This window comes from Plectropomus leopardus, chromosome 18 (assembly GCF_026936395.1).
Source record: "Plectropomus leopardus strain MGB_pleo_1.0 chromosome 18, ASM2693639v1, whole genome shotgun sequence".
NCBI classification, from domain to species: domain Eukaryota; kingdom Metazoa; phylum Chordata; class Actinopteri; order Perciformes; family Serranidae; genus Plectropomus; species Plectropomus leopardus.
In genome coordinates, this window is record NC_142193.1 from 2,158,794 (window position 1) to 2,169,807 (window position 11,014).

An 11,014-nucleotide genomic window follows, 5' to 3' on the forward strand; every position below is an offset into this window, starting at 1 on the left:
AGTAGCAAAACTGTGGCAAAGAATCTATAGAACTGAAAGATATATATATATATTTATATATATATATATATATATTTTTTATTTATTTATTTTTTTAATCCTTTATTGACACTCAAATTACTATTACTATTACTACTAATACTTATTAAATTCCTCCATGTGGGATTAATAAAGTCTGGTGAAGTAATTACAGATTACATTACCTTACAAATACAATATGGAAAGAACTGATTTTTTTTTTTTTTGTCAGAGCCAAAGAAGCAACTGAGAATGTGAGAAAAATGTCCAGTGGCACACAGCAATAAGCCAATGCTTAGCTGGAAAACAACTGTCTGCAGTAACCAAATAAAATGAAGTGAATGAGGGCAGAAGGAGGTGTTTTCCATGTTGTACAGTCTGGTCTGACTGAGGCACAGAGGGCTCCGCGCCTCTGACCTGATGCTCACAGCTGTGAAACCTCCTGGCCTTCATCTGCTGCCTCTCTTGGCAGGTGATGCTGAAGGACATGGAGCACAGCAAGAAAACCCTGGAGGAGGAGCTGCAGAAGACCTCAGAGGTGAGAGCCAAGACAGTATGTGGATCAGGGATGGTATGGACCATTTCATCACTGTTCTGTTGCTAGGGAGACAGCTTTGGTCCCTTTTACTTCCTGTCAGCGAAAACTATGGGTGCATTTGTAAATCCAAACTGACGAGTGTTGTATTTCTACATGAAGTAACAAATGGATAAGTTCATCCCACATTCAACCAGGAGTACATTCAAACAGTGCTTTGAATTTACAAACAGTCCAATTCGTTCCAGAGATCACTCCGACACTCAGAGTAACTATTTCTGAATGCACCCTATTAAAGGTACCTTGTCAGCTACTGCCAACAGGAAACAAATTTGGACCCATCTTGAATATTTATGTTATCAAGTTTGAAAGGATCTATAAAATAATGGATGTAGCCTCGGTGATGTCACCCACTGGTTAGTGGACTTGAAGCCTCGAGATGAGCAATTTTGCCATCGCCACATTGCCACATTGGATGAGAGGGTGGAGATAACCATAGAGATAGAAACTTAGATACCTCATTGGCCGACTCTCGTAGCTTGCTGCTAAGCGTCTGTGTGGGTGCCATATCGGGGAGGTCAAAATCCACTAGAAATCAAATACATGTATTGAGAGATGCAGATTTCACTACAAAATTGACTGTAACTTGCTTAACTTTCTAAGCCAGTTTTCATGAAATTTGTTTTAGATGATAAATGTAAATCTACAATTTGCTCACAAATGTCAAATGAAAGCTTTAGGAGTCTGACTGTATCACATGCTACACGAGTATGCTGACTGTACCACTGGGCACTGTGTGGTCCTTCCAGAAAGCGTGTCTGACGGTGGAGGAGAACACCCGTCTGAAGAGTCGTCTGCATGCAGCGGAGGCAGAGAGAGGCCAGCGGCAGGCCAGCAGTGCGGAGCAGGACTACGAGGAGGTCATTCAGCTGCTGGAGGCCGAGATCAAAGACCTGAAGAACCAGCTGGCCAGCAAGAGACAGACACGAGGACTGGACTCCACCAAGGTGAGTCTCGAACAGGTACTTAACCTTTGCTATTTTGCAGTATTTTATACTTCTACCCTTAATACATTTCAGAAGATATATTACACTTTATACTTCTCGACATTTATATGAGTGTCACAGTTACATGATGTGAAAAGTTCCAGCGGCTCTGTGTGTCTAAATGCACAAATAATGATGTCCCTTTACCCTTTAACCCTTTGAAACCTGAGCAAATTGGTTGAATTACTTTGAAAATCATGAGAAGACAAAAGCAGCTCAACAAGACATGGCCCAAAAATTGACAAGAAATTTGTAAAAAAATAACAAGAAAATTGCCTGAAAATAACATAAAAATGAAAAGTAAAATAAAATAAAATTTTGTGTGTGTGTGTGTGTGTGTGTGTGTGTCCTAGTTTAATAATTTTCTAACGATTTTCTCTCTCTTTTTGTAAAGCTAATTTTCAGATCATTTTCTTGGCATCTTTCACATTTTTTAACAATGAGCAGGAAGTTTCATGCCAAGTTGCGGATTGTTTTTTTTTCTATGTTTTTGACAGAAATTGCACAAAATGTTCAGCTTTAAATGGTTTAAATGCTTAGGACAGGCATCTGAACGCTGCATGTCTCTCCAAGTTTCAAAGGGTTAAATCAATGCACACACAACACAGCCTTGTGTAAGTCAGTCTGAGGCTTGTGTCTGTTGGGTAGCTTCACTTTTAGCAGCTGTATCACCTGCAGACAGGAAGTAAACGGGTAAAGCAGCTGTGTGTAGAAGAGCCTCTGCAGCTTGTATGGACTCATCGACTGCGCAGACATGAGCACTCTCCCTGCAGATGGTATCGTGTGGATTTTTAAAGAGCACTGAGCCGAGCTTTTCCTCTCCTCTGTCCTCCCTCCATCCTTCGTCACAGGCTGGAGGCCCTGCAGCAGCGTCAGTCAGCGTGCTGCAGCTGCACAGAGCTATGTCTCTGTGTTCACCCACAGCTTTGATGAAAAGAAGGCTTTATATTTATTTCCTCTCTCAGGCTCTCAGGCTTACTGCCTCACTACCTGTGGCTTTTCTTCTCAGGTGGTAAATCCTCTGGCTGTACGCTGGCACACGCACTCACACAGCTTTATCCAGAGGCAGATGTGATGAGAGAATAACAAAAAGGAGGACAGCAGATTCTGAAACCTCTTCACTGTTCTCCTCTGAGGACCAAAATAAACGTGTCAGCTGCTGAGCACATACTCAGTCGCATGGTTACATGAGTGTACATTTTTTTGATCAGGATTAATTGCAGAATTATAACAGTTAATTGCATTTTCTAATCACATGTTTTCAATTCCATCATTTTGTACTACAAAACAGTTTTGGAGTTCTTATTGACAAGTTAACCCTTTGAAACCTGAGCAAATTGACTTGATTTCATTCAAAAACATTGGAAAGAGAGCAGTAAAAACCTTAACAAAAAATGGCCCCAGAATTAGCAAAAAATTAGTAAAAAATTACCCGAAAATACCTTTAAACAAAGAAAAGTAATACGTTTTATTTTTAATTAAAAAAAAGGGGGGGGGGGTCAAAATGACATCAAAAATGTGCTAAAAATTATTTCCTGTTTTTCTGTGACATAATTTTAAATACATAATTAAGAGAATTATAAATAGAATTTCCTGGATACTTTTTTGATCATTTTTTGGATAATTATCTCGGCGCCGTTACTTATTTATTCGTGCAGTTTGTCTTGCAGAGTTGCACATTACGGTTTTTGTATGTGTTTTTGAAAGAAAACAAACCAATTTTCAAAGATTTTTGAGATTTAAATGCTTGTGAAAATCACTGAATGCAGCACAGGAAAACTGGCATCTATCCAGGTTTCAAAGGGTTAAAGGATAAAGTGTTCCTTTGTTGGTTGCAAAAATCCTTATGCTTCCTACAAAAAACAAACATCCAACATCTCACTGGCTGACATGACAGGGCTGTAAACAGGCCCGATTTTCTTACCTTACCTTAAGGTTTACTTTTTGGAGATGCATGTTTTTTACAGGACAAATGTCATATAAGGGACACACAGGGTTAACACTCCTGTATATTATCAAAAGAATTAATAAACTCCCTCCAGATCAAGTTAAGAGTATTTGCAACATTTTCCTTTTTGTTATTATGCTTTTTGTTGTTTTATTTAGTATGTGATGTGTGTGTGTGTGTCAGGATGAGGTGCTGGAGCTGAACAGGAGGCTGACAACCATCGACTGCCAGCTGAGGAAGTCGGAGCTGAGCAGGAAACACCTGGAGATCTCCAATAGGAAGCTGCTGGGCTTTGCACAGGTACGACTGAAAGTGGTAACACAAACACACTGAAATCATCTCACTGCTCTCATTGTTTCTTCATATGAAAGGGTAGGTTCCATATTTTCCAACATGGACCCTATTTTCCTGTTTTATGGTGTCAAATGGGATCCACAACTTTTTAAATTGGTCCAATAGCAAACAGGCTGCAATGTAACCCCTGCGAGCAACTGTGCACCATCAATTAATGTCCACTAAAAGTGTTTGTTTTTGTCACTGACAGGCTCAGATTGTTATTCTTAGTTTCTAACAAAGAGGTCGACCTCTAATGTTGTCAGAGAGTAAGACCTTCATTGTTTAACCCTCAGGCCCCCCTTTAAAAAACATACACGATTCCCCCTTCCATGCAAAAATGTGTATGCATCAATAAACCACCACAGAAATATGATAGATTAATATTAAATTTAAACCAACTTCAGTCTAGATCAGAATGACCAAATGTTTTAAAAAAAATTTAAATATACTTTAGTCTAGCCAGATTATTTATTTATTTATTTATTTATTTATTTATTTATTTATTTATTTAGTTATTTATATCAGCAGAAAGAGATCAGCTGTGGCTCTATAAAGAAATATCTCAGATTCAGGATTTACAGTTTGTCTGGTTTCTAGCGTGGCGTCTGTGCCAGCAGCTTGTTAAGGAGATCCATGCTGTATCTGTAATGATTCCTACTGGTGGCCTGTAGAGTTTTATCAAAGTACTTAACAGACCCCAAGACTGCCAATGGGTGGAAACAGACTGCATGACAGTCAGCATGTCTTCTGTCTCAACTCATAATCAGTGAGACAGACTGGGACACTTCATGCAGTATACTCTGGATACTCTGGATTTAACAGACAGACAGACACAACGCAGAGTCAGTTAGAGAACACTTCTTTAAAATGAAATGGAGTCAGTCTGCCCCCCAGTGGCTGAGAGACGCACTGCAACACCTGATAAACCAGATATGTGCTCCCCTTCTTTGAAAGTCCTTTTTTTAAATAAATTTGAAGACAGTTGTCATGTGTGAATTAAAGAGAGCAATGGTATGATATGGTTGGTCCATGTGTAAAAGACATTATTGGATAGCTCTGTGTTGTCTTCCTTTGTCAACATGAAATTGTGCATTAAAGACCATTAAGAATAATAAAGATCAGGGGACATGTTCATAAAGGATCTGACCGTACCACTGAGTCAGAAGTACTAACATGTTCCACTTAAGAGCTGTTTGCTTATTTGTTTCAGTGAGGTAGGAAATATCCATCTCTAAGACTGTTTTACTTCCTCTATCAATGTGCTTAACCCTTTGAAACCTAAACAAATTGTTTGTTTGTTTTTAATTTGAAGACATTATTAAAAACTCACATAAAAGTTACCTGATATTAAGCCCCAAAAAAGTAAAAGAACCAAAAACAGGAAATGACATTAAAAAAAATGCTAAAATAAAGAACATATAAATAATTAAAAAATTTTCTGAAGCCTAGTTTTAAATATGTAATTATAAATAATTTTCTCTCTCTCTGTCTCTCTCTCCCTTTCACATCTTTTTAGTCTAATTTTCAGGGTTGTTGTTAAGTTTTTTTGTCACCTTTTTCTGATTTTTTTGCAATTTGCAGGACTTTTTCCATGATTTTGAAATGAATCAAAACAGCTTGCTCACTTTTCAAACATTTAAATGATTGTAAAAAGTGAATGAATGTAGCACAAGAAAACAGATGTTGATCCAGGTTTCAAACGGTTGAAGGTATAGATGTGTCCTCTGGAACATAGTTTTTCTCTCCTCTTAAATGTAGTGTAAACGCACACATCGTGTTGGTAGTTCATTCTTAGTGGGAGCTCTATTTATCAGGATATTGGCTTTAAAATCAGGCGTCCGCCTTCAGCTCTCTCTGAAAATGCTTCATCACTTCTTCACCTCTCTGTTTGAGAGCTTCAGATCCTTTCTTTGGTGTCACATGAAGACCTGATGTCTGTATGGGTTCACTGTTTTTAAGAAAACAGTATTGTCACAAAAACTCTTATAACTCTTTGATTGTCTGTGTCCTCAGAACGTCCACAAAGTGCTGACAACACCCAGCCTGTTTGGAGGAGAAAGCGGGTAAGAGACTCTAAACATCACATTATGAGCTGCAGTAAGAGTCCTGCTGTATCCTCTGTGTGTAACCTGTGTGTGTAATCTGTGTGTGTAACCTGTGTGTGTTGTGTGCATCAGCAGCAACAGGTCATCTCCAGCCACAGACAGCCTCGACACCCCGTCACCGCTCCCTGACCCCGCCTTCCAACTGGCTGTGGAGGCCAAAGAGCTGGTAGCAGGAGTCTGCAGCCCCACTGCTGATGACAGAGGTACAGACTATACACCGCAACACAGCACAGCACCATGACAACAACTACATACTACACACTGAGCAGAAATGATTGCTATTATAATAATAATAATTATTATTATTATTATTATTATTATTATTATTATTGATACTAATAATAATAATAATAATAATAATAATAATAATAATAATAATAATAATAATAATAATGACAATAATAATAAGGATGATAACAATAATGACTAATAATAAAAATAATCTTTATTTCACCTTTAAAAACAGAGTTTACAAAGTGCTTTGACAAATAAGGCAAAGCAGAAGCAAGATGCGTTTCTTGCAGAGGCAACATAACTATAAGAGTTCAACACTTGCATTAGTGTTGAACTCTTATAGTTATGTTGCCTTTAAGGCCAGACAAAAGAAACAATTATAAAACAAAAATAACAGTAACAACTCATACCAATATAAACAATTCAAAGACTATAAACAGTAAACACGAAAATAATACTGCTAATAACAGAATGAAACATGATCAAGACAAAATAAAATAATACATGAAATGATAAATTAAAAGACGAACTAAAATAGTTGAATTGACACAGATTAATCAGTTTGATAATAGATTGATTTTGCAACCAAATCTGTAATCACTTGATCATTTGAGTAATTTTGTTTACATGTAATTATATATGATGGTTCTCAGATGGTTTGCTCATGCTCGGAGGTCCAGACTGTTTTTGCCAGACTCCACTGTGGAAGCCAAATTACTGTTACAAGTTATTCCAGCTAACCTGATGTTAGCGTGTTAGCAGTGCAGCATCAGCACTCTGTTGTTTATTTATTGTTTCCAGATGAATCAGAGCTTTTTACAGCACAAATGTTTTTTCAGAGCAGGAAAAGCACAGACTGCATGATTAACATTACTGATGGCTCCATACAGCAGTTACCATTGTTCCATCAGTTACATCCCACAGTTTTAAGTGTCAGATGGAACAAGAAACATTCTGACATTTTCAGTCATTTATTATTGTTTATTTTCAATTACTGTGTTTCATTTTTTTAAATTATCGCCTTAAAAAATTCATGGCAGTCTGTAGATTAAATTTTGATCATTTTTGTTAAAAGTTTTTATTTTAGCCTGTTTGATTTGTGAGAGCGCAGGTGGTCCCTCACCCCCCTCTTCCTCATGCTCAGCGCTGCTGCTGCAGTCACCTCACCATCCTCTTCTCAGTGAAGGGTGGAGGTTAAATGCTTTCATCATGTTGCTGTCAGTCACAATCACACACTATTGCATGTTTTCAGTACACTCTAGTACTTTTAGTAAATGTGATTCCAGAGTGAACCTTTACCGACTTAAACAATGTCGCTATATTCTTTCTCTTGGACCATGTCACTGTCGTGTTACTTTTAAAGGAATAGTACACCTGTATGTATGACTTCTTAGCTTCCTTTTTTAAGTACTGTCTGGGTCAGACATGCTTCAGACGCATGTGTGAGTGGTACTGGAGTGAAATTGGAGCGAGAGATAATGTGATGCTCCAGCTTTTTATAAAAAGTTCTCCAGCCAAATTCCTCCCGCTCCGCTCACATGCTCTACCCCAGCAGGCTACACATTATGATATTGAGCATGTAGCAGTCTTGATTGTGATTTATGATTTATGTTTGTCTTTTTTTGTCCAATTATGATCGACCTGCAGTGTCAGTGAGTGCATCAGAGGCAGCATCTGTCCCAGATGTTAACCCTCATCACATGTGAGCAGCAAGGATCCAGAGAGGACTGAGAGAGGACCTGGGCACGCTGACGAGGCCGAATGAGCAGCTGAACCCACAATGGACTAACACCATAGTCAACAGACTGGACACCATCCAACACGCCGTCTCAATATTATGACATCACTTCAATCCAATGCAATCAAATCCTCAGTTCAAAGTGATATATCCAACACGATACGTTTTAATGCCAAAGTCTGCTCGCACACATTGAATTAGTGTCTTCTTTTGAAATATTCGACAGTCTCTGGAGGGTTCAGCAGCGGGGCGTGTTGCACTTAGTCGTGACCCGAAGCCTCTCATCATCCACCGATAATCTATGTACAGAAGTCTCTATGAGAAAAGCTCTGCCAAATAATAAAAAGTCTGCTGGAATTCTCTGTAGTGTTCCTCTGACAGCAGGTGGTGTTGCAGGAGCTGCATGACCGAGTCCACAACACACACATACTGCTGTAAACCTTGTTAATACTCCTCCCTGACTACTTTTCTAACCCTGCCCCTTCACACATACACGCACACACACACACACACACACACACGCAAACAAACACACACACAGGTTCACTCCCTGGATTGCATGTATAGGAGGACTTGTTAGCTTGGAAAGAACAATCCAGAGCTGGTCTGTTCAACGAGTCTTCCTCCGTGTCATAATAACTCGCTGCCATCTGCCTCCATCACACGTTGGCGCTTCTTTGCTCTGTCACATGGGTAACAGACTGTTGAGCAAAAAGTAGAAAACCACCCCAATAGTGTCCCTTTGTCCATCATGATAACTCTCCTTGTGCCCTTACTCATGACTGAAAGGCAAAGAATGGCGTGTTGCGAGATAGTGGAGCCGTGTTTGTCATCTGTGGCTTTGTACTGCATGGTTCATGTTGACGTGTCTCCTGCATCCAGGAGTGGCTTCCATGTCGCCGTAGCTCCTGCTGTGTAAACCTGTGTTTGGTAGTCACAGAGTCTAGGCAGCCATAGGCTACACGTGGAACATTCATTTTATTTCTATGGACAGCTTCGAATACTTTTAAAAAACTGACATGTCCTGTACTTCAACAAGATTGCATCTTTGGTGTGGCCTCATATCTTTCTGTTACTGTTTTATATTAAAGGACTTACTGCTAACTGGATCTGATGTTGTGTTTATTCCACTGACTATAAAATAATGGATGTGGGCACCAAGATGTCACCCAATGGTATCTTCACTTCTGTTTTGAAGCCTTGAGTTTGGCTTTTTGGCCGTTGCCATATTGGATTTTTGGAGCCAGAAATTGTGGTGGAATTAAAAAAAAAAAAAAAAGACAAAAAAATTATTTTGAATTTTAAAAAAAGCTCAGGAAATAATAATTAAAAGAAAAAGTAAAAAAGAAAAGCAAAATTACTTAAAAATGGGTGCGAAAAATACCAAACTCTCTCTCTCTCTCTCTCTCTCTCTCTATATATATATATATATATATACACAGACACATATATATGTGTCTCTGTGTGTGTGTGTACAATATTGTGTATATATACATATGTGTGAATAGAATATTTCTTTTTATATGTGTGTACATATTATAGAGACATTCACCAGAGACTGCTGCTGCGTTAAGCAGAGTTCAGAGCTGACAGAAGGGGATTCTGGGAGATGGAGTTAGAGCGCTTTGTTGTAGTCGTTCTGCAGGTTGACTGTGGGCTTATCTGCACTCCCACAATATATGCATATGTATATACATAAAAAAGTCACAATATAGTATGTCATTGAAAATAGCACAAGCAAGTCTTACTATAGTATGGTGACTGAATTAAAGAATGAATGAATTGAAGAATTAAAATGTCATTCTTTAATATCTTGTCTGAAATATCTTTTTTTAAAAGTCATACTACACTATGTTGTCCAAAATAGCATAAAAAAGTAATGCTTTAGTATGTTGTCTGAAAAAAAATTTAATCTCATGTCATCACAAATAGCAATAACAACAAATTCTACATTATGTCGTCCAAAATAGCATAAAAAGTCAAACTATAATGTGTCATCCATAATAGCCTAAAAGAGTTACACTGTAGTATGTTGTCAAAAAAATAACATAAAAAAGACACACAGTATTATGTCATTCAAAATATCATAATAGGTTATTCTATAGGGTGTTGTCCAAAATGGCATGAAAGAGTCATACTTTAGTATGTCATTAGAAATAGCATTAAAAAAAAAAGTCATACTATAGTATGTCTTCCAAAATAAACTCAAAAAGCTGGATGTCATTCAAAATATCAACAATAAAGCAATACTAAGTTTTTGGGCTAAAACTGCATGGAAAAACATGATACTATACTTTTACTACATAAAAATGTCAAACTATAGTATGTCTTTTAAAATAGCATAAAAAAAGTCATACTATACTATAGTATGTCGTCCCAAATATAAACAAAAAGTCATAATATAGTATGAAAAAGTCATACTACAGTATGTCCTACAAAATAGCATCAAAATGACATACTTAAGGATGTCTTTTAAAATATCAGAAAATGTAATACTAAAGTTATCTGTCCAAAACTGCAATAATATTCCTTACTATAGTATGTTGTCAAAAATATCATGAAAAAGTCATACCATACTATGACGTTACTGGACATGCTATACTATGTGGTTTTCAGCTGTTTTTTTTGACATCTCTTATTTTGACAGCTTTGGACACACTATACTATGATGTTTTCGGTCATTTTTCCACGTGCTGTATTATGATGTGTTGGCCATTTCTTCGACATACTATACTATGGTATTACTTCACAAGCTATACTGAGTGGTTTTTAGCCCTTTTATCAACATCAACATGTCATATACTATACTATGACGTTTTCGGTTGTTTATTTCAACATGCTATATTATGATGTTTTTGGCCATTTTTTTTTACATTCTTTATTATGACGTGCCTCGAAATGCTATACATTGTGTCATATTTTGACATTTTTCGACAAACTATACTATGACTTTTTTCATGATTTTCGATGTAATACTACATCATGATGTTTTTTAATGGTTTTGGACAACATACTATACTATGATGGGGTTTTTTTTCACGATTTTGGACATCA

At 37.4% G+C, this 11,014-nt stretch overlaps 1 protein-coding gene across 8 annotated transcripts in view; it reads left to right on the forward strand.

The window, feature by feature from the left end:
• LOC121957110 (syntaxin-binding protein 4) overlaps window positions 1–9,069 on the forward strand; it is a 114,393-nt gene extending 105,324 nt beyond the window's left edge. For 4 of the 8 annotated variants that reach the window (XM_088069553.1, XM_088069559.1, XM_088069558.1 and 1 more), the window contains 6 exons: window positions 491–556; window positions 1,363–1,575; window positions 3,731–3,847; window positions 5,897–5,946; window positions 6,061–6,191; window positions 7,870–9,069. In XM_088069553.1, coding sequence (XP_087925679.1) covers window positions 491–556; window positions 1,363–1,575; window positions 3,731–3,847; window positions 5,897–5,946; window positions 6,061–6,191; window positions 7,870–7,928 — 636 coding nt within the window. In that variant the 3' untranslated portion in view covers window positions 7,929–9,069. The remainder of the gene's footprint in view (window positions 1–490; window positions 557–1,362; window positions 1,576–3,730; window positions 3,848–5,896; window positions 5,947–6,060; window positions 6,192–7,869) is intronic. The other 4 variants (XM_088069556.1, XM_088069560.1, XM_088069554.1 and 1 more) reach the window with 3 other exon arrangements.
• The last annotated feature ends 1,945 nt before the right edge of the window (window positions 9,070–11,014 follow it).